This window comes from Cyprinodon variegatus, unplaced genomic scaffold, assembly GCF_000732505.1.
Source record: "Cyprinodon variegatus isolate N-32 unplaced genomic scaffold, C_variegatus-1.0 Scaffold409, whole genome shotgun sequence".
Lineage (NCBI taxonomy): Eukaryota > Metazoa > Chordata > Actinopteri > Cyprinodontiformes > Cyprinodontidae > Cyprinodon > Cyprinodon variegatus.
The window spans coordinates 232160-258897 of NW_015150862.1; the positions used below are offsets into that span (position 1 = coordinate 232160).

At 38.2% G+C, this 26738-nt stretch overlaps 1 protein-coding gene across 4 annotated transcripts in view; it reads right to left on the bottom strand.

The window, feature by feature from the left end:
- Positions 1-15969: 15969 nt before the first annotated feature.
- LOC107093124 overlaps positions 15970-26738 on the bottom strand; it is a 78878-nt gene continuing 68109 nt past the window's right edge. For 2 of the 4 annotated variants that reach the window (XM_015387965.1, XM_015387967.1), the window contains 7 exons: positions 26160-26285; positions 25975-26069; positions 25748-25903; positions 25467-25663; positions 21828-21957; positions 17964-18157; positions 15975-16928 (listed from right to left, as the gene is read on the bottom strand). In XM_015387965.1, the coding sequence (XP_015243451.1) occupies positions 16724-16928; positions 17964-18157; positions 21828-21957; positions 25467-25663; positions 25748-25903; positions 25975-26069; positions 26160-26285 (1103 nt within the window). In that variant the 3' untranslated portion in view covers positions 15975-16723. Of the gene's footprint in view, positions 16929-17963; positions 18158-21827; positions 21958-25466; positions 25664-25747; positions 25904-25974; positions 26070-26159; positions 26286-26738 lie in introns of all 4 variants that reach the window. The other 2 variants (XM_015387963.1, XM_015387964.1) reach the window with 2 other exon arrangements.

Consider the following 26738-nt stretch of genomic DNA (forward strand, 5'->3'; position numbering starts at 1 on the left):
TTGCAATGATATTTTGTCACTATAGTCCATTTTCTTTTCAGATTTTTAATTTTTTATTTATTTTGCCAAATATGGAGAAAAGCAAGGTCATCCGCCTTCAATCCAGTCCCATCTGGCACTAACTCCACTGACAAAAGTGTCCAAGAGAGCGGGATGGTTTCATGCTTGGTGCACAATTTGTCCTGTTTACTCTCCAGTCCATTTGCATCATAGTAGAGCTGACTGATATCACCAGTGAACCACAGTCACATTATGTTATTGTTTTATTTTTGTATTTAGAGAGGATCTCCTAAATCCAGAAAATCATGCACTAATGATCACTGGACACATGAGCACTGTAGGCAAGTTGACTCATACAGATGCTATTCAGGTAACAGGGCCTTTCACAGATGATTTCCATCTGAACTTAGGTCCTCCTGATTGTACCTCTACAGTGTTGGACCTACTGGAAAATAGTAACTTGTTGTTTTTACCTTCAAGCGTTTAAGTTTATTATATGTATTCAGTGTGGAAAACTATTATAAAAAGGTTTTAAACCAAGTTAACTGTAATCATAAACCTCTGCTGCAAATGTGTGCAACCCATTCTGCCAGTATGGCAGTGCTTAGACTTTTCTTATAACATTGTACGAGGCTAAAGCATTACAGAGAGAAACTAACTGACTTTACTGTACTTCTTTGTATTGTCTTCGAAATGATCCAGTTTACCGAGTCCTCTCTTATGTTCTCTTGTCTTCCAGTCTCCCCTTAGGTTTTCTAAATGAATTTGGCAGACAAGGGAAAATGATAACTGATTGAAAGACCTTAAATGCAATGAAACAGTGAAGCTTCAATCATTTTACAGTAAATAATGAGCAATGATTCAGAAAGGCATTAAAATGTAGCAGCACTGGAGTAAAATGAGTTAGCTCAGATAACACTAGGAGGCCTGGCTACAAGGTGGGTTCGAGCTACAGTAAGAACAAGGGGTCATGAAACTCATAAAAATGTGCTGCCTCCGTGTACACGTTACCAAGATGATGTAGTCTTGTGCTACCAATCTGTCTGCTTAAACTTATCACATTGACTCTCAGAACAAAAGGGGAAAGGAGAAGACCAACACATAGGCAGCCACACACACTATCATTCACACACACACTTTATGAAGTCAGCTTTCAGTTCAGAACCCTATTGACATAAAAACCAGATTAAAGAGTTTCTATCAAGATTATGTGCCTCACCCAAGCTTAGATTACCTCAATTAGCATCAGATAAAAAGAGGGAAAAGGGGGGAAGTTATTGTGTTGGCTCGGTGGAAAGGAAAGGAAAATTTCCGGTTCAGTTTGTTTCAGGAACACAGACCCATCATCCAACAGGCAGCTCTTGCAGAGACTTGAATTATTATGATACAAAACAACAAAGGCAGATCTGCAAGGGTTATTTCATCAGTTACAGCACCTTTGAGAGAATGTCTCCTCAGAGTAGTGGCTGATAACTCTGTAGCAGCATTTTGGCAAACAGCAGTCGGGTCCGGCTGTTCCCTGCCGGCAAGCAAGGGTCGACCAGCTGAAAAACCCAATAATTTGATCTCATCTACTTCAGCAGGCAGGTTCACAATGAAAAACACTACGTTCAGCTTGATTTGCAACCTGTTTACCAAGCAAAGCAGAGTTCTCAAGTGGAAAGGTGACCTATCAGACCCAACGGGCCTCAGGGAAAAGAGGACTAAAACTTTGTGCAAGGGATTTTAAAGGGACATGACGTCAGAGGGGTCTGCTTGGGTTGAGGTCGTGGAGCTGGTGAGGTCAGAGCTCCCAAAATTTACCGGGACCAGGTACCCGGAAACATGAGGTAGGGCCTGAAAAACACTGAAGGGCAGACAGGTCGCAAGGAAGGGAACTATATGGGAATCTTTACGTTATCGGTCATAGAGGGAAGCCATAATTCTATTATTCGTAGTACATAGTAGGAACCCATCAAGGAGAAAGTTGATTTTAGTTCACCAGTTGCCACATGGGTGAACACTGAAGCAAAGAACTACTGACTGCCAGCTCCCAACAGACTCCTGCTGATGGCTTGATGATTAACTGGTATGCAGAACTCCACCATCAATGTACCTAAGTGCTCTGGGCCATTGATACCCTCTATTGGGTACCTAGGGCCAAAACCAACCACACAGAGCCAAACAGACCAATTCTGAAAGAGGATTCAAATGGTTTTATCAACAGCAGATGTGATAGTATAACTTATAATGCTTTTATTGAACTTCATTTAAAAAAATTATATTTCTATAATGTGTAGCAAAGCCTGAACAGGGATGTCTGAGGAAGCTCAGGGCCAGAATGGCTGTAAAAAAAACTACAGCAGTAAAAAAATAACTACAATGCAACCTGTTTATCCCTGGAAGGTAAAAACTGCACCATAATCCAGTCATGCATCCTGAATATGCCTGCAATAAACATGTTAATGTCCATGAAATGTTTCAAGTCATGCTGCAATCATATCTGTCTGAGTAGATTCTTAAGATACAACTCTGTGAAATTACTTCTGTTAGCAAAAGAATTTTAATGTTCAAGAACTCCAGTGATGTCAGACAGACTAAGCTGAAATTCCCTGACAGTTTTTTTATATGTTTGAATATATTTACAGATGTATTATATGTTGTTGTGTATTTATGTTACATAATCTTTATCCCTGCAAGCAAGTATCTAGTCACACCTGATGAATAACAGAGTGACCTGATTTCTTGTATCTCTGGAGACATCTGTGCCGATGAAGGAGCACGGTGCACCAGGCCCTTCTCCAGCTTGTCATAGCTTCAATCCCGCCTTTGGAAATGCTCTCCACAGGGAGCAAATCAGAAAAAGAACTGTGGTTTAACCTTCTCTGTCATTCTATTTCTGCACTATCTGTGAGCATATCTTTCAATCCACCCGGATATTTTGCTGTCTTTTCTCTCCCTCCTGCTTGAAGACAAACTCCTTCCCCTTTTCTTCCACTTATGACTCCTCTTTTCATCTTTCTCTGCTCCCTGCCTTGTTTTAGCAGCAGCAACAGCCGCTCTCAGAGCTCTGGGACTGTGATTAGGACTAAGCAGAACTGGCTGTAAGACAGAGACAAACTCAGAACTGGGTCATCATTGTTTCTGTGTGTGAGGACCTGCTCCGCAGATAAAAAGCTTGATGACAAGGGTAGAAAATGGTGTTTGGTGCAAAACTGGTAGACGTTTCTGGGCTGCAGAAAAAAGACACATTGAAAATGCAACTCAGACTTTATATAATATGAGTTGAATAAAACATATTGCTGGACTGCTTCACTAACTCCTACGCACTCATTAGTTTTAGCTGTGGGATATACCGTGGTCAAGCTAAAGGACAGTGAAAAAATGTCACTGAGAGGTTTGCTGCTTTCGAAGCATCGTCTTTGCTTCTTCTTCCTTCTGCTGTTGCCTTGATGTATCCTCCACCCCTTTAGCAGACACTTTGACAAGGTCTGTCCCACTGGCCAACCATTCAGCACTCATCATGCGCATCATTTCCTCTTATCATTCCCCCTGGTGTGCTTCTCCCATCTTCTCTGGCCGGCTCACTCACCATCAAACACTCCTATATTTACACTTTTATTTGGGCAAAGAACCTGTGTGTTTTTGCCTTAGCAGTGGTGTAGTGAGCAGGAACAATATTGTTTTGAGTTTGGGGTTTTCGCTTGATGGATTGTAGTGTCAATTTAAAGCAAGGAATCTACAGGGGCATCTTTTTGTACCACAGACGTTTTTCTTTATTCCTGCACAAATCATGGTGAAAGCAACAGGTACAGTGCGAAAAACAGATTTTGAACAAGTATTGACAATGTTTGTTTTTCTTCTGAGTAAATATACCCTCAATTTTATGCCTATTCATTACAACTCAGTATGACTTAAACACCATAATTTACCTGGGTATTTTTGCTATCCTCGTGAAACCCTTTGTGAATGGCATCTTTCCACTTTATGATAGCTACTTTCAGCAATTCATGCACTATTTCATAAAAGCTCACATGATCTATGACAAGTTCCTTGAACACTATTGTATTTATAAAAGATGCTGGGAAGCAGAACAGTTCCAAGAGGATCTCAACTCTACAGTTAACTGTTGGTAGGGTTGTGGGCATAGCACATAAATGTGGGGTGATTTTATTTGCAATGAGACCCAAATAGTTCAATTTTAGACAAATCTGACCACCTAACACTCACTGGCCCCTTTATTAACTACACAGTGCTAGGATTGGGTGGGACCCCCTTTTGCCTGTAGAAAGGTCTTAATTGTTTATGGCATAGATTGCAAACCAATTGGGTTGTGCCTTTTGAAGCAAGCGAATTGCACATTCAACTAGCAGTTGAGACCGGCCAGAAAAGAAAGATGAGGTTCGTGACAATTGAGTTGGTAATAATGAAATTCATCAAATAACATTAATGATAATACTAATTGATATATTTACAGTGAGCATCCTAGCCTATCTCTAAATGCTATAAACATAAGTGGAATAAAATTTAAAAAAGAAAAACACTTTTACTAAATTGGGGGAGAAAAAAATCCCTGTTGTGTCTCTTTGGAGTCTCTTTCTGTAAATATTTTTTCACAATATTTAAGTTAAGTCCTTTTTATTTATTTGGTTTAATTGTACAAAGATTGTCTGCAGCCCCACTGCATTGATATGCTCACTTTTCTATATATATATATAATTCTGTTGTATTTGAAAGTCCAAATATGTTTACATGCCCACAGAATACCTTTTCATGCTCTAATTTTTCCAAACATCTCCTTTATTATCAAACTTGCGTGTCAGTTTGTACTTGACTTCCTAAGAAAAGAAAACTAAAGGAAAAACTACAAAAGATGCAAAACTGCTGACACATTTCAGTTTCTGATTTTGATAATGGCTTTGCAAGTAAAACTTAGATTTGGATTGCCTCCGACCCTGAATTTGCGTAGTTTGGTCATTAAAATATGATCTGCATATTAATGAAGGCTCTCATAAAAAAAAAAAAATAAATAAATTTGCATGTTTCATGCTATCTACTGAATAGCAAATGAAAATACCTTTGCACCTGCTTTGAAAAATCTGGTCGTTCGTACACACTCGTTTGTACCTGTGTCAGGAAACACAAACCTTATAAAGATCAGGGCCTTGGTCCTAGAGAAATTTATGATAATATGATTGTTTTTTTCCTGGGCTGTCATATGAATGTTACCCATGAGAAAAGCCTTTCTTAACTCTGTTCCTCAGGAAAAACTTCCCCACATGCACTAGAACGTACAGAAGACCAGAAACAAGTTCAAAATCAGTGCAAACATCGTCTATCTGAAAAAATAAACCTGCCAAGATCTCGAGACTGAGCTTTTTGCTTTTAACCAACACGAGATGCTTGTCTTTGTCATTACAAAGCTTTTACTGAGACAATCAGTTAGTGATAAATTAGCTGATATAAGATCTCAGCTAATGTCTCAGCTCTCTCTGGCCTTTTGACTCTTCCAATGGCTGTGTGTACCTTATCTCACATAATTAGACAAATCTTCAAATCTTGGAAACCAAGTCCAGTGGATTGTTTTTTAAACTTTTACGGAATGACTATGACCTGGATTACTGAGAATCTTCATCAGCATAATTAGACAACAATTTACAGTTGATATGCAAACAAGTTTATATTCATTACTTGCTTTCTCTAATTTTCTCACATCTGATTGCATCTGAGTAAGTTCATACATCAAGAAGAAAATATAATTAAGTGCCATCTTAGCTGCTCCATTAAGTGCCATTTATTAGTTTTTTCATTTACCTCAGGAAAAAACCTTTAAACTGCCACTTTGACTTTGTGGTATCAAATGTAAAATTTTGTGTGTATCCATATGTCATTCTTGCATTTTTCTGATGGGTCCCTCAAACATTTATTGCGAATTAGAATCAGCATTGCTTGGCCTACTTTCCAGAATCATCAAGGAGCAAATAATCAGCGACGGCTAAGGATTTGCTTGGCAGTCTTTCACACATGGATTCTTGTGAAGTATCTTTCTGTGCAAGTGATGGGTTTTACTGAGAAACTTCTTTTGAGAGTGTCTGGTGTTTTCTGTGCTGCTAACAGGGCAAATGTAGAGCCCTCTGTTGCCATCTAGAGCATAAACACTGTTACTAATGATGGGTCAGGCTGCATTGGAGCAGACCTGAACTGTTTTCATTCTGTATGTTGAAAAAGATTGCTCTTATTTCATTCTTGTGCAAAACTGTCATAACACAGTCCTCTGACTTTTCTTTCTTTTTTGATACGCTCACCCCACACAATGCTGAGATAATGCCAGAAGTTGCCTATTTGTTGTTCAGAGAGTGGGAGGATATTTCCTCTTATATAAGAAAAAACAACGCCAACCTAAATTCGAGACAAAAGCTCATTAGAGTTTTAAACATTTTTCAGTTTCATCTGACTTGGGTGTTCTATAGACTTTCAATGATAATTAGCAACTCTGTAAATAATGGGCTTTTCCAAACACTGAAACAGTTACATGCATTTTAAAAACTGAGAGAACTGAAGTTTCTTGGGTTTATAATAACTGCAACAGCAGCACAACAATTCATATATGTTGACTGTGAATGATTTGCTGAGGGGCCTGGATTCAGGAGGAGTTTGGTGCCTGAGAGAGACCTAGTTTTAGTGCCTTGAATACCAAATACAGCACAATAAATTGTTTTATAGGAACACAGTACCTTTAAGCTTTACATGTTTTCCCAAAAGTCAAAGAACTAGTCTTTATTATTTCTAATTAGTTCTCCAAACAGGACCCCAATTCTGAAGAATGTCTTTATCAATGCAAAAAAGACTATTTAATAAAAAAGTCAAATCAATATAAGCTTTCGATAAAGTTTGGCTCTGGGTTATAAGGTTTTAGTCATATATTTATCTGAAGAAGTTAAAAAAGTCTATGTTTTAGTTAAAACCTGGAAGAAAGGTATGCTAAACTTAGCTCGGTCAGTGGGAATAGTAGTTAGCTAGTCAACTGGAACAACCTTAAGTTGTGCTTAATATTTAGGACAGTGTGAATTTTTATATAGTGTCATAATGAGCATATTTGAATCTCAGTTGTTCTCTCTCAGTTGATCAGCCCTAGGTGGTGAGTTGCACTTTGCATTCCTAAACCAACCTTGTTCTTGTCATGATTCTGCACTTTTTGGTTCTATTTAAGTTTTCTTTTTGAGCTTTTAGTTTCACTTTGATTCATGTTTTTCAGTGTTTTCTAGTTTTATTGGTTTCATTCCCATATTTTGGTGTTTTCTTATTTTATTTCAGTTCTTATGTATTTTTGTTTGTCCTCTGTTGCCCTCTTGCATCAGTTTCCTTTCCCCTAGCCCCAGATTCTTCTGTCCATACCCACTCCCAATCTGGTGATTAGCCTGATCTTTGTTCAGTCTCCCATTTATACTCCTCCTCTTTCGTTACTGTTTGCTGGTTCCTCGCCGTTTCTTGGCTCCTCATGTGTGTATGCCAGTACGTCTCCTGGATTTTGTTTTTCTGTATTTTGTTTGTGGGCTTGCTTCTGTTGTCCTTTGGATAATTAAATCTGCCATAAACCACCTTAGCTTCAGTCTCTGCATTTGGATCCTCTTCAACCCTCCACACAACCTGACAGTTCTTATTTTTATTTAATGCATTTGTAAAACTTCTTAATGCTGCAAGCATACATGTGCTTGAATATATCTTTAGTTTTTCTTTGTTTCCTCTTGAGCTCAGTAGCTCTATAACATAGTTATATTTGTGAGTCTCACAAATGGTCCATGGTCTTGAAAGTAGCTTATCAGCATCATTCTTTTCCTTTGATTTATTTCTTTTGTTATAAATCTTCCTTGTTTTGTACGTCTGCACCACATTTCTGGGGTTTAAGATGCTTCAGCCAGAACTTGCTGATTATGTGCCATTATGATTTCTCCTATTTTCATCTAGCGTTAATTAAACCTTTTATCTGATGGCGACATTAGCCATTATGCTCTCTGTATATCAGAGAATAGATGAAAAATGACAACTACTTTATGCTGACCCTTTTGATCTCTGCCTGCTGGCAGGGCAATGTGAAGCATTTTTAGCAGTATATTTATCTAATCAACGGCACACCTCAGACTTAATCCTGATGGCCTTTCCATCATCCCTTTAATTAAGCAGTGCAATAAGAGTTAAACTGTCTCTCAGCTTCCTTTGAATAGTTGCCCTAATGTCAGATCCGCTCCTTAATACGTTAATCTTGGATATTTAAACACACATCAAACACAAAGTATAGCCGTAATTTCTCTTAGTTCTACTAAGTGTACTCTGTGTTTGATGGTGTTGAATAGTAAATATAACAAAAGGGAGCTTAACTCATACTTATAGCTCTGACATGTTTTGGCAACTTGGAAGGAAGAAAATTAATGTAATCATCTGATTTTGTATCTAACAACAAAACGTTGACAAATTATTTTGCTAAGAAATGTGAAAAACCTGGGCATGGCACATGATGCAGCAGTATGGTGCTTGATCCACTTATGGAGGCCTGATCTCCTCAACCGAGCAGCCATGAGCTTCAAGCCCTAACCCGTTGAGTCCTGTGTTGCTTGTCTTCCCTTTCCTCTCTATCCATCCCATTTCCCAACTACTTACTACCTAAATAAAGGCCTCTAGTGTCATTAAATAAAATAATGACAAAATGTAGAAAACTGTCAACATAATATGTTTTCAATTAATTATTTAAATTATAGAGACCTCTAGTAACTCCTCTGTCCTTTTAATCTAAACTTGGTTTGTTCACACAAATCTGCCCATTGATGTTGACCCTGAATAGAATTTTGTATTAAATGTACAAATGCCTAAAGAATGGTTAAACTTCTCTTTCAATAGCAAATATAGTATTTAGCATCCATAAGGTGCTTTCTACATGGAATCTTTTGCTTAGATATCAAGGCAGGAAAAAGCATTTTTCGTCCTACAATTACAAATACTGATACATGATCTCTAGTGCCTTTCATGAAACAAAGGGTGGCACTGTTAAGCATGCTAAATGATTTATGATAAGGTGGGGCTAATTCTCTTTAAAGACACACCTTTTAGAATACACAGAGTTTCTTTAACAAAATAATTTAAAGCAATACTGTTGATCTCTGCTTGTCTCCGCTGTATGATTTTGGTGGAAAATAATCCTAAATGTATATGGTCAAATGAATACAGAAATTGCTCCCCAGACTTAACTTTATTCTTTAGCCATTTCTTTTAATCTAAAAACATAAATCCTATTAAAAAAAAAATTAGGGCATGTGCTGAAGATGAGAGTAAATAAAAGAGAACTCTGGATCTTCTATAGAGATTTTGCAAAAAGGAAAGTTTAGATAGTTTTCTCTCTGATGGTGCAACCTTGTGAAATGTTGTAGAAGAAGAGTAAGTGGTGGTCTGTGGGCGAAGAGAGTTGTGCATAGTATTGAATGTTCTTGTACTGATTTTTATCTGGCTAGGGACTGCATGAGTAACAATTGTTTTAGAATGTGCAAATCCTCTTAAAATAAATAAATGCTCTAAATTTCAACGTTTCCTCAGTTGACTTTGTAATATTAGAAGCTACAATAGTTGTATAATAGTTGTATATGTGCCCTTTGCTGGTGAAGTGAAATAGATTCCTCATTAAAACTGGTGTTAGTATTTAACTGCATCCTAAATAACATAAATTAGGATAATTAGGCTTAATTCAAACTTAGAGCTTTAATAATCCTTTGAGTCCTTAGACTATTTAAAATTATTCTTACAAACCATCTACAAAACAAGGACCTGCAGAGTTTTTCACACATTAAATACATCGTCTCATCCAGTACTGGCTTATTCGTTTACCCTTGAAATGTATCAACTAACTTGTCTGAAGTGTATAAACTATTTGACTTAATTAGAAAACCTTCATAAACAATCCTAAGATTAACTTTTTTTTGCTGGCATCAAGCAGATTGTTATAATACATTTGGAAATATACAGAGGATTTTGTGAGATGACCAGTAGATGGCGGTCTCTACTTATGCTGTCATGTCTCAAAGGTGGCTGCAGCCACAAAAAGCTTGGTGATAATAGGATAATAGGGCCATGTTGGCCTGGAGACGTTTAACTGATAAATATCTTTGGGGAGTCTCTGAAGTGCTTCGTGCAGCTAGATTAGCCAGAGGAAAAAGGCTGAGGTTCCATTTCCACCTGAGTAAAATGAAATGATAAGCCCAAGGGATTTAACTGTGACCCTCTCAGCCCTCTCTCCCTTTGAGTGATTACTGAAATGCAAGGGGCCAAGGGGTATAGACCTCTATTAATATTTGGCTCTGCAGCACTACAGAAATGCAAATCTGATAAGGAAAGTTAAATTATTCTCAAATTGACATTTAAATAATTTCTTATGTACCTGCACATAAATTAAGCTCTTTCCTGAGATAATGAGGTATAAGATACATATTTGTCTTGTACTGTATCATTGAGGGCTAAATGCCAGTGTTGTTAGTTTAACATTTAGTGAACAGGAATTCTTTTGGTTTACTTTAGACCTGTTTGCATTTTATTGGCTTGTGTGGGATTTGGGCAGGAAACCAGAGCTAATGCCCTTTCTCCCACTTCAAACGGATGCCAGGCACCCTAAAATGTCATGGCGTGGTTAGAGAGTTGAAGAAGGTGGGAGGGTATGGGGTCGTAGTGTAAGTGGGGGCTGAAGAGTAAGAAGCTGTGGCGCATAAGACAAAAAAAGGGAAAAATCCAGCCACAGTGGATTCCGTTTTGAGCTTATCAGTGTGCACTGGATGTTGCCTTACTGAACCCGCTAAGCCAAACCAGATGCAGATTTCTCTGTGCCACTGTGTGTCAGGTACAGAGCTAGGTCAACTTGAGGTATTTTGCCGGTATGAGAAGATGCCGGTCAAACTCGCTGCAGATGTTTCCAATGAGCAAACAGAAGAGTCCTTGGTCCTCTGTGGCTCATCCTCCTTTACTTACAGTAGTGGTTCCCAAATCGTTCAGCTTCTGAACCACAAAATAACTGTGGAAGGGATTCATGCTGCTGACTATCTATTGAGGATACAAGTATTTTCACAAAACAGAGCTATACTGCTAACAGTATAAGCAGCCAGTATAAGGTGTATGTGAGTGCAGTTTTGTTTTACATATATATATATATTTCCAGCATTTAATATTGTATACTTTGTATAAACTAAGATGTTTTTTATATGCTTAATTTTTAGATCTGGTTTTAGTAAAAAGAGATCATTGTTGACACAGCACCTCCTATTCAAATTACCATGTAAATTGTTGCCACTTTCTAAGTATGTACTAATGCAAATGTATGGACACAAAGGTTCATAAAATGTAATGACGACTGAAGTCTACTTTGCTCTTTGTTCCTCTCAAACACTTGTTAGCTTTTAACTCTGGGTGCAAAGAGAAATACTGACACATTTCTAAATAATGTTTTATTAGTGGGTTACAGGCCAGTCATTTCTTTCCTAGATTAGCTCCTAGATTAGATTGGCTCTCTTGGAGTGTTCCTTTAGTGCAGAGCTCTTTAAACCTGGTCCTCAGGACCCATTGTCTTGCATGTTCCAGACAGTCTCTTGTCCTACACACCTGAGTCAAATATATGTATTCCCTCCTTATAGCAGTCTTTAAGGGCCGAGCCCTGTTAATCACATAGTGATCTAAGTCAGGTGATAGGGACTAACTTAAAATATGCAGGGGATTGGGTCCTTAGAACCAAAGTTGAAGAACCCCTGCTTTAGTCCAGACATGCATGCCCAAAGTTGGTCCCCGAGGGCCACTATCCTGCAGGTTTTAGACGTTTACCACCTCAGTACAGCTGATTTCTATTGATAACGCTGATTGTCTTTGGCTGAACTGCAATGGTCAGAATCAGCTGAGCTGAAGTAGGAAACTCTCTAAAAACTTGCAGGACGACTTTGGGCAGTCCTGGTCCAGAATAACTGTTTCTGAGGCCTAACGCTATCTGCTATTTCAATCTGAAAAACTCACATGAAGAGAAAAGACAGTTAGACGAACTTTATTGATACAATTACTTTGTCTCTGGCGCTCAGTCCTCGGCAGGAAACATAGCGCTGAATTTTGATAGATATGCATGAACAGGAGTAAAGAATAAGGCTGTTTCCCCCCCAGGCCTGAAACTGGTGGTGGGTTGGAGATAGATTGGGTTAGTCAGTCTATAGACTGCTGGTTAGCGAGACGGTATGCTGAGCTTTATGGGGAGATCCAGTGGACTGCGTGAGCTGATAGTGAGCTTCACTGAGGGACCTGGAAGATGGAAGTCCAGCTTAGATAACACAGGATGAGAGAACCTGTCCAGGATGAGCAAACATGAAGCGACAGTGGAGAGGAAAAACTCCCTGTTTGGAAGAAACCTATGGCAGAACCAGGCTCAACATGGCGGTCTTCTGCCAGAGCAGTTGAAATGAGATGCGGAATGCAGTAAGAGTCCAGAAGCAATGACACTCTGATGAAGTTTTAGCTACGATGGTGGAGGAGGGGCTGGAGCTGGGTTGAAACGGGGTAATCTCTGCGCAGTAGGAGCAGACAAGTCGAGGATCGGAGGCATTTTAAGATGAACTTTGGATGCCGATTGGCTTTCATGGAGGTGTGATTCAAAGCTGATTGGCTGTGTCATAGGTGGATATAGGAGAGCAATCAGTTTCTTCAGTTGAACTTCAGCCTTGGCTCCATTCTAAAAGCAGCTTAAACCAAATTGGGCTTATACTGTGTTAAAACAACTACAACCCCTAAAGCTATGGTTTACATAGAAACAAGTTCCCTAAGCTTTATGACATTGTCTAGCTTGAGTTGGGTTCATGTTTATGCAGAAGTTTCTACTCTGAGTAAAGCCAACTAACAGAAACAAATCCAAGACAGTAACATACAATTAAAAGAAAAATAATCATAATTTGATGTTTTACATGTAAACCGGTACCAAAATCCTGATGAAGATTCTCAGTCATCCAGGTCATAGTCGTTCCAAAAAAGTTGAAAAACAATCCTGTAATACAGGCTAACAAAGAAACAAAACGACCCCCATTCTGTCATGGTCTTGTTTCTGTTGTGTTTTACATTGCTCCTTGTTTTCTAGATTTATTGGTTTAATTCCTATTTTGTTGTAGTTTCTAGATTTATTTTCTCAGGTTTTTCTGTTGTTTTCCTTTGTTGCCCTCTTGTGTGTGTTCCTTTCCCCTTGGCTCCCTCGTTGTCTCCTCTCACACCTGCTCCTTGTCAGCTCGTTAACCCTGCCTTTGTCTCAGTCAGCATTTATACCCTCCCTCTGCTGTCACTCCTTGTTGGTTCCTTGTCTTTGCTATGCTCCCATGCTGTTGTCCACCTACCTCGTCTCTCCCAGGCTCCTCGTGTTTGGTTTCCCCAGATGTCTCCATAGTTCTTGTTTGCTTTTCATTATTAGTTGGATTTTTGCATTCCTTTCTTTGTTTACTGTTTGCCTCATTAAACTACAAGAAATCTCCTCAGCCTCTCTGCCTCTGCATTTGGGTCCTCAAACCACAACCAAACCTTGACACATTCATCAGGTCTAATTTGCATGTTTCTAAGTCAAAACAATGATTTGCTTTGGTCCATTCTATAAAGACTTGAACTCAACGCTATTTCTGATATTTTTAATTGAAAAAGCTGCCTGGATGGAAAGAAAAACATATTCAAATTTGGAAACAAAGACCAGTGGATTGTTTTTTTTTACTTTTTTGGAACCTGTACCAAAACTTTGCATCAAGACTTGATAACTGTGGAATAAACCTTGATATATTTTATTGTAGAATTTATGTCCTTTAAAGGTTTTGTAAAACCTTTATGGGTTTGACAGCAAGTACAATTTTAGATCATCAGATCTGCAACCCCTCCACCTGATTTTTATAAATTTGACAGCACCTCTAATAAACTGGATTTTAAAAATTCTGACCCCAAACCCCCACCCCAACCATTGTAAAGCAGTCCTTGCTCAGTTTTACCACCAATTTCTTCACGGTTTCAGACTGAAACACATTGTAGACCTCTGATATTGTTTTGTTGAGTAGACTGTTTTGTTGAGTATTATCCTGTTTTATTTATGCGTGAAGTGGTTTCTCTATGCATCCGTATGTGTTCAGTATGTGTTTCACACAATAAAATTATATTGCTGCAGTTCAGACCTTCATTTCCCACATTAACAGTTATTGTCCTCTCAGTTAATAACCACTTAATATCACAATGGTTTAGAGTAAATAAAAAATATGTGAGTGTAATATTAATAAAGAGAATATAATTATGAAGTTTAAAATACAATGGTAGAAGTCTACTTTTGACTTGGCCTCTACTGTCCAAGCTTTAGCTTTAGTCTCTTCGACCAAATAATCTAAATCTACAAAAAAAGAAGATGCGAGGGGAATTATCTAATGCTGATAAGCAATTAAATGCTTTTTTCTGACCCTCATATCTAAAGATACAGTGCTACTTCTTTACAGACTTGAATGAAATGTTGTGTTTCATTGTCTTTTTTTAATCTCTCACCAGATGGATTTCTTGTGCCTGTTGGATTGACAGCATGCAAAGGTTTTATAGCTGGAATATCAAAGTGAGTGAGCGTTTGTTCAGAGGGCTGCGTTGGTCACAGGGAGTCCCTTCATCTCTTTCTACTCTCGCCAGAATGAGTGTTTATAGGATTTTCATCTCATTTTCTCCAGTGTTAATTTGTTTCCATGAAGGCAGCCATGACACATTCTCTCCTTCTCCTCAGCCTTCTTGTGGCTTTGTTTTACAGATCTGTGAATTTCTATCCATGTCTTTTGAAATGAGTAGAAGACCAGACTAACTGCTGCTTTCACACAGCTATTTTGACTCTGAGGATGATCATCAGTAATTTCTCTCCATTGTTTCCCTTCCCACAGCATCTTGTATCCAACCCCTGCTATTGCGCACAGCTTTAATGTACTTCTCACCGTATTGTTAGATTTCTTGAGTTATAGTATTATGGTTTATTTGAACGAGAGGATAGAAGCAGTGTGAAGGAACTCAATTTCCCATGCCTCTAAAGAAGTCTCACGTTTCCAGTTTTGCCAGCGTTGTACTCCTCCCTCCCTGTGGCTCTCTTTGGCAAGCAGAAAATGCCACCTCTGTCATCATCAGGATTATATAGAGCTCATTTGGCTTTGATTAGAAAACCATTAAAACACAAACGTGTTGGTGACTGACCTGTGACCTTTCTCATCATGGGACAGGCAAAACCGGTCCCTCACTTTTCCTTTCAGGCTCTTTGGACCCCTCGGGGTCTGGGTCAGGGTTTGGTAGTGTTTGTGCTGTCTTTCTGTCAGACATGCATGATCCACTGCCACTTAGCAAGAGCAGGAAGAAAGGGGGCTGATAAATAGGCTACTTCCGGGCCCAAGGGTTTATTCATGCAATGCAGTGGATTACGTTACGGCTTGCAAACAAAGACCCTACCTCCTTTTATTTAAGAAACATTTGTTGGGGTTAGTATTCAAGGCAACTTTAAGTGTCAATTTCCAGAATGAAAGTTTGCAAAAAGCCTTTTGGGTGTCCTGACCATGTCAGACTATCACTGTACTTTGCTTGGAAATAATTACCCAGAATGCAAAAAGAGAATTTTTGAGTCAATATTTACTTTTAGTTTCCACCCACTGATGAGGATCATATTAAGGAACAAATGCTACTTTTATTACTATTAATTAACAGGTATTTCTTTCTGGTTTACATACATTTAAAAGCAAAATGCAACATTCTAAGACATACAAGTTAAACAAGTTATTCTTTTACTTTCTTAGTCAAAACCAAACCTAGTGTTTGACATGAATTGTCCTGCTCTTAGAGTGGTAAAAAAAAGGTATAATACTAGTGTTGCACCGTCATCAGCATCAAGAGTGTTGCCATTTTTTGGCCCCGATACCAATACCCAATACCTGGCTGTGCAATACCTGGCCGATACCGATACCATATTGATACCATCTGTTTAAATTGATGTGTGTGTGTGTGTGTATATATGAAGAACTGCATACTACTTGGAAGTAAAATTTACCATCATGGCTTTGTCAATCTCCTGCATACCTTTATGAATCAGGAAAAAGACTATTACATAGTGAATCCAGTTTAACTTATTATTGCCAACCTGGAATGGGTGACAATAGTTGAATAAACATTTGGCTCTCAAACTGGTATCTGTGCCCTATTTGTTGGTACTTTATGCTGCAAGTTGTTGGGGGGTTAGTCCCTACCAGATTTGCACATGTACCCATTTGACTGGTGCTCTGCAGCTATATTTGGTGTCTTCTCCGTGATTCTCATGTAATTTTCTCCTTCCATCTTCCCAACAAAACGGCTATAATAGGAGTACCCAGAGCATGATTATACCAACAACATGTTTTGCCATTATGATGGAGGATTCCTTTAAATATGGAGTGGTTGTTCTTGCCACACAATATTAAGCAGATTAAGATGGTGGCTAAGTAATGCAACTAGTTGCACAGGATTTTATTTTTCAGCATCAAAGTAAATACATGCCACACTTACCAAATTTTTTGTTCATCTTTCTTCCATTTGACAATTAAATCCAATTAATTATAATCCATACACAGAGGTTTGTGATTCTAAGGTTACAAAATTTGGAATAACTAAATGGATATCACTACATTTGCAATTCCCCACTGTATGTCCCATGTGTTGCCTCCTTCTTGTTTTTTATTTGAAGTTAGATTGCCATCACCTTTCTTTGTGGGGGAGTTCCTGTGAATTCTCCATCTGGACTGACCACAGCATTTTTGAAGCAAGTAGAGACCAGAGCAGGTGGAGGTTGGCGAAGAACGACAATCTGAATACAAGGTCCTACATGTAGCAGATCATTTAGCTCTTCAAGGGTAGCGTTGACCACAGACACCCCATTCACCTCCATCAGTCTGAGGGAAAAAAATTGATATAAGTTAAAGCTCTAACCTACATCTACAAGCTAAACTTTGATTTTCTTCTATTCAACTGTATAAATTTTTTCAAAAAATCCGTTCTCTTCATTTTGTAGAATTTCTCTTGGTTGTGCTGCTTCCATTACATTTATGTGGTTGCTATATTTGTGTATCAAGGAGAGGATGGCTGGGGACCATGTATTGCGAGATTTTGGGGAACAACCTCCTTCAGTTAGAGCATTGAAGGTGGCTCAAGGCTGGGTCTTCCAACATGACAATGACCCAAAGCACACAGCCAGGATAACCAAGGAGTGGCTCTGTAAAAAGCATATCAAGATTCTGGCGTGGCCTTGCTAGTCTCCAGACCTAAACTCAATAGAGGATCTTTGGGCGGAGCTCAAACTCGTGTTTCTCAGGAGGGACCGCCCAGAAATCCTGAACGATCTAGAGAAGATCTGTGTGAAGGAGTGGGCCAAAATCACTCCTGCAGTGTGTGCAAACCTGGTAAAAAAAATGTTTGACCTCTGTAATTGCAAACAAAGGCAACTGTACCAACTATTGACATTGATTTTTCTCACATGTTCAAATACTAAATGCAGCTGTATAATGCAAATGAATAGTTAAAAAAATCATACATTGTGATCTCTACAATTTTTCTCTCACAGTAGACACTTTGAGACCCCCCTGAACTTGCAAAATACTTTTTTCCCTCATATATATATATATATATATATATATATATATATATATATATATATATAATTCTTTTTTTTTTCATAATCATAATTTTGATCTTTTGATTTTCACTCTTTCACATCCAAGTTTAAAATTACTACGCTACATGTTTTGGGGCTATTACTTAATGGGTCTCCATGGCTACTTAGTGTAAAACAAAACACAGATGAAAGAAATGGGTGAGATGAGTAAAACATGCTTACACTTGCCAAAATGAATCTATAAAGACGCTTTACTCAATAATCTTGGATTATTTGCTCAATATAGTTTTGTTATTTTTGATTGTTACTTCATTACCTGTCCTCCACACAGAGGTGAGAGTTGTCCGCCTTGACCACCACCAGGCCACTGCCATCTCTGTAGCAACACTTAAAGCCATAATGTCCATCAGGAAGTTGCTTCTCCTGCACCACCATTAGCATGGCTGGAGACTGAGGGGTCACAAGCTGACCCAAACTGCTAAAGTCTGAAGTCTTTTTTTGAGCTTTCTCCTGAAAGGACATGAAGCAAAAAATGCTATATCTGCAGATTTGCACAAATGCATGCAATAGAAACATACAATCATGTCCACACCTATATTTTAAGAACATACAGATCTGATTAGTAGATTCTTACCGCCTGTTTCAATACTTTGTAGTGTCACCTGCTAATTATCCTGCAAGTATTTTAGATTATGTCTCCACCAGTTCTGCACATAGTTTTTGGTTATCCTTTTATAACTTAAGCTCAGTTCAACTGGATGCAACTAAATTGCTCTATATTTAGCATTGTTGTCCTGACAGAAGGTAGACCTTTAAATCAGTTATAATTGTTTTGTAGCTGGGTGTACCTCTCATAAATACTTTATATTTAACTTTATCCAGTTTTCCCTTTAACCCTTACACTTCTTTGTTCCTGCTGGAGAAAAGCATCCCGGCAGCATGATGCTGCCACTACCATATTTTGTGTTGATGCAGGTGTTCTCATTATTTGTCTAAGAAGGTTTCTAGATGCACCTAAAAGTGCTGCATGATTTATTCTAAGCTTTTTTTTTTTACTTCCTGGAGAAAAATCTTTGCACACACACAAACAAAAAATGTCACTGGGCTAGGGGAATTCCTTCACAAAGCTGATAACTATTAATGTCAGTTTAGCTCTCAGAACAAATCTCTATTTATGTGGTGATAGAGGCACTCTGACTCTTATTGTTGTATAAACTGTCAGTTAGACCTGTTACATACTACTGAGTTATGAAAATAATCCAGCTATCACCTCCTTAAGTTAAACACACCACTACAGTACAAGAAAGTTCCCAAGAGATAAATACTGTGCCTGCGTCAAAGTCAGTCGACCACCAAGATATAATGATTAGCTCTAAAAGAGATCATGCCACAAGTAGCTTGCAGGAATCAGAAATAACTTGTGAGTCTGACCACTGAATTCCAACGGGCCCTTTATCCAGCCTCTTGGCATACTCCTCTCTTCCCCCACATGGCGTGTGAATGCCTTGCAGCAATAGCTGCCGCCTTGCAAGGGTCAGGGGTCAAAGCTAAAGCTTCTGTCTCTGTAGACAAGTGGGCCAGACAGGATATATCAACGGAAACGCAGCCAAAGCCCCTCGACAAAACTCTAATATGCATCTTTTTTCATCCAGCTTGTTCAGTTTTGGTCATACTCCAAGAACCTGAGGACTTTTCTTTTCATATTCTTCTTGTTTGTGCAGGTTTTAATAAAATCCCTGCCTACCTGAGGCAAAACAATGGCACATTTCCACAAATCCAATCCAAAGGCAGTAAAAACATCAGGAATTATTCTGCAAAGATAATGAAAGGGAGAAAGATAACCTAGCAGGGGTGCAGTTAATTTAAAACTTAAGATGCCCTATCTCTTGCTTAAAAAAGAAAAAAATCCCTCCATCTAGAAAAAGGACTTACTAAAGGATAAACCCATAATTTTTCAGATTTCCTCTCCACTACTGTCCATCAAAAGTTTTTAAACCATCAAAGCTAAACGGCTTATTTAAAGTCATTTCCCATTTGATGTTCTCACCCTTCACCCCTGAGTCTCTCTGTTTTTCTCTGAGCCCCCACTGCCCACCCCCCCTTCCCCTCTCAGCTGCTTTATTGATGCTCTCCAGTTGCAGGCGATCCTGGTGATTAGACTACAGATGATGAAATATTTCCTTATTGTTTGAAATTCAGGGCAGCCTACAAGGACTAAACACTGGGCGGTCTGTTCCTTATTTGAACAGCAGCTCTATCTAGTTCCCAGACTGCTCCTTGGCTCTGACCTGTGTGTTAACTCTGATTAGGTCATATGATAAACATTAGTGCTGCTGCTTTTCCCACAAACTCAGCACCTAAAAAAGTGTGGCCCGGGGGCGGCAATGTGACACGGGGCACCTTTCAAAGCCAAAGCCGCGTGTGTCCTTTCATGGCATCTCGTTAGGGCTTCACCGACGAGATAAAAGAGCCACGTTAAAAAAGAAGGGGAGCTCCACTGGGGGATAGATGCAGATAGTTTTACACATACTGGCCCATTTCTCAATTTCACTCTCCCAGTAGCCTTTGTCACATGCATTCCATTGTTGGTATGGTCACAGGCTCTCAAATGTCAGTGCTAAACATCCTTTTCTCAGTAAACACAGCATGTTCATCTAAATGATTGCTCTGTCTGCTTGTTCTTAGAAAAGGAAATGCTTTATGCTTTTGCTCAGATATATCATCCATCCATTCTTGCAACTCACAGTAGTTAGTTTTATAGAGAAATTGAAAAGAAAGTAGAGAAAATGTAAGTAAAACAAGTAAGCACAAGGTACCTTGGACACCAAAAGTCTCTAAGGAGTAACAGCTTAGTGCACAACACTAAACTCAGACTTTAGTGTATTCATTACACAATAAGATAAGAATTGTGATAGAAAAGTGTCTATCTATTGATGATTGAGTAAGGACTGAAATGGAGTAGGCCAGAAGAGACAGCGTCTAAACACAGTATCTTGGAGTCTCACCACACCGGTTCCCGGTTGTATGTTTTATCTGCACATTATACATTTTGACTGCTCCATTTCTGACGAGCATTCTTACTCTGATGCCAACCTACAATATTTGTCATGAAATCTGTTATCATGCAGATTGTGCAGGACATTTGTCTCAATATACACAAGTCTAGGTTTTAAAATTAGCTTAGAGCAACTTATATACATGTAAAATTTGCAAGGGGAGCTAAATATCTAGAGTTTTAATAGAATTTGTTTAGATGTTCTTTCCTCAGTTTAGCTCAGACACTGAGAAACGTTGATGTTGCTACAGCTAATAATTGTTCCTGCTAAACTTCATGCTCACAAACAAAACCTATGGTTGCTCCAACAGTCTTTAGACCCATTGCTGTAGCTATATGTTGCAGAAAAAGAGTAATGTTTCACAATGCAGTTCAGAATATCAAGCATTTTAAATCAGTGGGAAAACAAGGGTTTCCTGGATAGATGATCATTGACCTCTTTTACGTGTTAACTGTATACAGCCCATGCAGAGTAAAATACTTTTAGACTGCCATTTTGGTCCTGGTGCTGTCACATAATTCCAGTGTTTTCTGGTTTCTTGCTTTAAAATTTTATGATGTATGATCTTTGATATAATACTGAGCCTTTTTGTCAATTCAACAACAGTTTTGATTCATGGCCTCCCTTCTAAAATAGCCATGACCACCTTGTTTTACTCTGCTAACTTGCTTAAGATTTAAACATCCAAGTATACAAAGAAACCTTCACATTGCCTCGCAAATTGATTTATGCACCAGATCAGGAATGTCTGAGAAGAAATAAGGCTAGTTATGCAAGTTTCTCTAAAACAGTTAAGAATAGCTCAAAAGCAATTTTTTGCAAAAGCACCAAATTTGACTGTTCTTGTGCTGAAATGGTCTTATTATTCCATTCCAGACATGCCTCTCCCAGTATCTGCACTTGTTTTGGTGCACATACAGTATCAGTTTCTCAGTGTTTATTTTTGGAAATGAAAACATTCTCCGTCTCAGACGATAGAACTTTCCCACATATTGGTGCCACTGTCATTCGTATGCTGTTGATTAAACTCAACTGACTGAGCCCAAGGCCCTTTCTAAATGTTTGAATTAAACTCTGCAATGATACAAGCAATCGATAAAAGGCACTAATTGTATCTTCAGTACCTTCATGCAGCTTCCTTGCCAGGCATTCAGGAGATTAGCAGCTTGACGATTAAGATGTACAATGATAATTTCCTCCTTAAACACTTGGCAGTTTAACTTCATCTTTTCCAGCAAACGAACCTCCAGTTGTCTAAATGGAAGGAGAGCACATATAAGTGACTGTGACAGACGTATATTCATGTGGTCACATAAAGTTTGCTAAATTATCAGTTACAGATAAACATTTTCTACTATAGTTAGAGTTTATTTTAATTTAACATGAGTTATAGAAGTATAACACACTTTCAGTCACAATAATAAAAAAAAAAAGATGCACACATCACTGGGCCCACCAAGGGAATACTCTTAACTTTTATACAATCAAAACAATGTTGGTGTTCTGATAAACCCAAGCAGCTGGTGCACGGAGGAGATAGAGATAACAAGACAAGTGCAAACAAAAGTTTTAGGAAAAAATATAATACCTAAAAAGATATAACAGATATAGACTTTCTCCTGGAAAATAATAATATAAAAGGTGTGGGAAATATATGGCAATCTATTAAACGGCTCTAAATTAATAAAAGCTTAATTTACATTTGTGCCATTATGTAAATGAAAATAAGTAGCAGAAATACCTGAACATGAACACTTGCTTTGGCTAAGCTGAAAGTAGATTTAGTATATGAATAAATCTAGGGGGTTTAGTAATCCTTTTAAATGACTTCATTGTTTTTTTTTACTTAAGAATATAATAAAATCCATGGACAACCTGAAAAGGATTACAGACAATAAAACTTAGGACATGCTCAGAGAGAAAGTGGAAATCATTGTGAGGAGAACTATAAAAACCCTACACAAACACACAGTTTTGTATTGTATTTTATGGGAAAACTGAAAAATCTGCACATTGATAACTGACCAGTTTATATAATTCAGTATGGCAAAATTGATGAAAGGCTCATCCTAACAAGAGATTTAAGGGAATCCTCATGCAAGTTTTATTCAAGAAGAACCGTGTTCAACAATATTTTTCATAATGTCATTTAAAAACTGGCAGGGAGTAAAATAAATAAATCTGGAAAGACATGTGTCATGATCTTATTACTGATGACTGGCTTTATTGCTCATTTCATTCACATGTCCAATTCTGCCTGGTTTTCTCATCACTGCTCATTTGATCTAAGTGCTCCTGCTTCTGTTGCTTGGTCCCAGTTGTCAGTACAAGATTATTCTTGAGCCTTAGGGAATAGTTATTCTAGCATTAATTATTATGTTCTGATTGACTTATCCTAACCTGTTTCTCTCTTCGGACCTTTGACCCTGCCTGCACCTGTTCTGATCTGTTTGCCTGACCTGTCATTCATCTGTTCCTTCAAGGTTTGACCATTTAGAGCTCTCTGTGCAGCAACCACTGTGTCTGGTCAGCTGACCAGCTGGCATCCATCTCGTTCTCTGGGCTCTAAAACAGGTTAGTGACTCACAAGTTCAGATTGTCCTTTTTGTGGTCACTAACCTGTGTTTCCCCATTATAGAGTTACCTTCCTTAAGACACCCTAGCTGCTGAGGATATGCACACTGTGTGGTTTTTAAATAAATGCTTTTGAAGTTATTCCACTGCTTGTCTTGCCTGAATACTGGGTTACTCTTCTGAGTCGTAACAAGATGTAGTTCCAGTAATCCCTTTAAAAAAATAAAAAAAAAAAAACATCCCCAACAGAGAAAAACAGAGGCTAACTAGATAAAAAGGAATGTGCTTTATTTTTATTTATAAGCTTTTACCATTTATCTTCCATGGGAAACGTGGTAATATTTTTATATTTATCTGCTAGCAAATTCTAAAAGGCCTATTGATACAGTACTTAAATGTAAACACACATGTTGTGTCACACTTGTGTGGACTTTCCATAGACTTCCATTCATTTATCACTCATTTCTATGACCTGACCCCAACCCTGACCCTAACTATTACCAATATATGCCGAAACCCAAACCTAACCTAAACTCAATTCATACCTCAGTCCTTAACCTCATCCCCATCCCTCGAAGAGAACATTTCCTCATGGGAAACAGTCATTGTTCCCCACAACTACCTTTACATTCCCAATATGTAGCCTATTCCTGGGAAATTGTCTCCAATATTTAACAGAAACATGGCCACACACACTGCTGTTAAAGCTATCTATGCTATCACTAATAAATGTCAAAACAGCTTTATGGATCTAGCTACTTCCTTTTTCGAATTTTCAAACAAATATCAGCACAAAGCAAAATCTCACTAAATAAAAAAAAAAAAACTCTGAAATTTTAATTCAATTTAATGAAAGAATTTATCAAAATGGAAATAATACAAATTCAAAGTATCTCTATAGGAAAACGTAATGATCTATTGTTATTATATAAAAGGTGCTTATGTGGCACCTTGTGTCATAAACTCTCATCAAGTTTATAAGTGTTATAGTTAATTTTTGAACAACTGTTTGATATCAGCCACAATGGAGGGTTTTCGAATATTAACAGATTATTTTGACCCTTTCACGCCTAGACTATCCTTTCTACATTCAATCATGTTTTGCCTCATGACCCAAGTGAGGTAGAGATTATATAAACTGACAGGCAACCCCTGTTGTTTAGGATATCTGCTGGAGAACAGAATTCCTGGTTATTCCCAGCCAGGCCTAAATAAGCCACGCAGCCTCAGATCGTCACGCTGTCACCAGATTATATAAATTGCCCTTCTCATTTTTACACCAGATGTAACAAGGCACAAACCTACAAAGTTGATTTTATACATCAGATGGGATCTGTTTAATTGTTTTGAGTGACACAGGTTTGGCAGTTATATAGTCTGGGTGTGCCTTGGTAAATTGAATTAAAATATCTAGTCATTCGTTGTTTCATAATTCTAGAAGAAGAGTGATTATACTTTTTGCAAGGACTGAATAGTTTGGTTACCGGTACATTTTTTTCTCTGAATGAATGAATTCATCATTTGAAAATAGCTTTTTATCTCTTGTTCTGCAGCAGGTAGCACTGCTGCCTTGCAGCAAAAAGGTTGTGGGTTCGATTCCCGGCCCTGGGTCTTTCTGCATTGAGTTTGCATGTTCTCCTTGAGCATGTGTGGGCTCTCTCTGGGTACTCTGGCTTCCTCCCAAAAACATGACTGTTAGGTTAATTGGCTTCTCTAGATTCTCCTTAGGTGTGAGTGTGTGCGTGAATGGTTGTATGTCCTTTTTGTCTCTGTGTTGCTCTGGCGACCTGTCCAGTGTGTAACCCGCCTCTCGCCCGTAGACAGCTGGAGATAGGCACCAGCACCCCTCGCGACCCCAATGGGGACAAGCATGTCAGATAATGGATGGATGGATTTTAGCATGATATAAAGACAGAAAGAAATAAATCTAATAAAAGGGAAGGTTCTTTTTGTACTCTTTTCACCATTGTAAAAGAAAATGATTTCATTATTTCTGTTTTTTTTGTTAATGACATTATTATCTCTGATATCAATTAAAAAAATAGTTTTGATGTTTCAAATAATCAAGTAAAATGCTTTATTTCTTGACTGTAAAAAAGTAAAGCACACAGTGGTGCATCTAAGGAGGAGAGTTTCTTGTATGATTGTATTCTGAGGTCAGAGCACCTTTACAAAGATATTTCACCTACCTGCTTTTATGAGCGGCTGAGTTGTTAATGTTGTCCCTGAGGATCTGCAGCCTCTGCCTTTTCTCCTCCAACTGGCTGTTAACCATCTCAAGCCTCTGTTTCAGCTCAGCAGAACCCAGCTTGTCCAGGTTAGCATTTGGATCCATGTTCTTTATCTCTGCGCAAAATGCTACCAGGTCGTGGTGAAGCTCCTGGACCTTCAGGAGTGAAACGTGCCACTTAACTATAGTCCTTACTATTAATGAAAAGCTGCATTTGCATTTTAAAATGGAGATTCAGACCTGAAGGATGACATTCTGCAGAGAGTCCACTTGTTGGTTTAGCTCCCGGATTCTCTCTTCTTTTCCTGGCTGGTTCACCTGGGTGTTTTTGTTGATGTTGCCTTTTTCACTATCAATTTCTGGACTTGGTTGTGATATAGAAATCATTTGCTTGTCCTGTAAGTTAAGATGGAGTTTAATGTTTTGCATGCTGTAAAAAGTGTAAATGCAATGTCAAATTTCAGGACCTTTTTACACAGATGCAGCTCCAGCTGTGTGTTCTCCAAAGGTGTTTTCAGTAAGACTCCTATTTGCTGGTCCAGGGAGAGCTCATCAAGGGAATCTGTAATGAAAACACTCAATTATATCAAGACTCTGTATTAAACTGTATGCCTTTTAAAAATACATGGAATGTGCCTGGTTAGTTTTGCACCTTGCTTTTCTTTTAGTGTGAATAGGGTCTTATCACCATCCAGTCCAAGCATTTTCATACACGAGTCCATGATTTTTCCCACTGTTGTTTCCTTTGGAGTTCTGAGATGAACAATACGCTCTGATGCTGCAAGATATACATGACTCTTGAGTTATTTAAGATATTTAAAATTAAACAATAATTCATCAAGAAAGCTCAAAACTGCTGAGCAGACATTAGAATTATGTTGCTTTTAGGGCCTTGCAAAAGGATTCATACCCATCGTGCCTTTTTTTACATAACAACCCCACATTTAATGTCAATTACTTTAAAATTACGAGATTGACAACAATATTTGAAAAGTACAGTTTTCAATTTCATCCAGCCACAATGAAGTAAAGAACCAATTTTACAGTGGAGAGCCTTCTAGATACAGTATGTCTCCACTAACCTTCCAGATGCAGAAACTTTTTTTTTTTTTCTTGTTTTACAAAATTGCTAAGCTTTAGGCAGGTGGGATGAAATGTCTGTAAACATCCTCTTTTTAAAATATACTTGCTACATATCAATTTGATTTGGATCTGGAGTTGTGACTGGGCC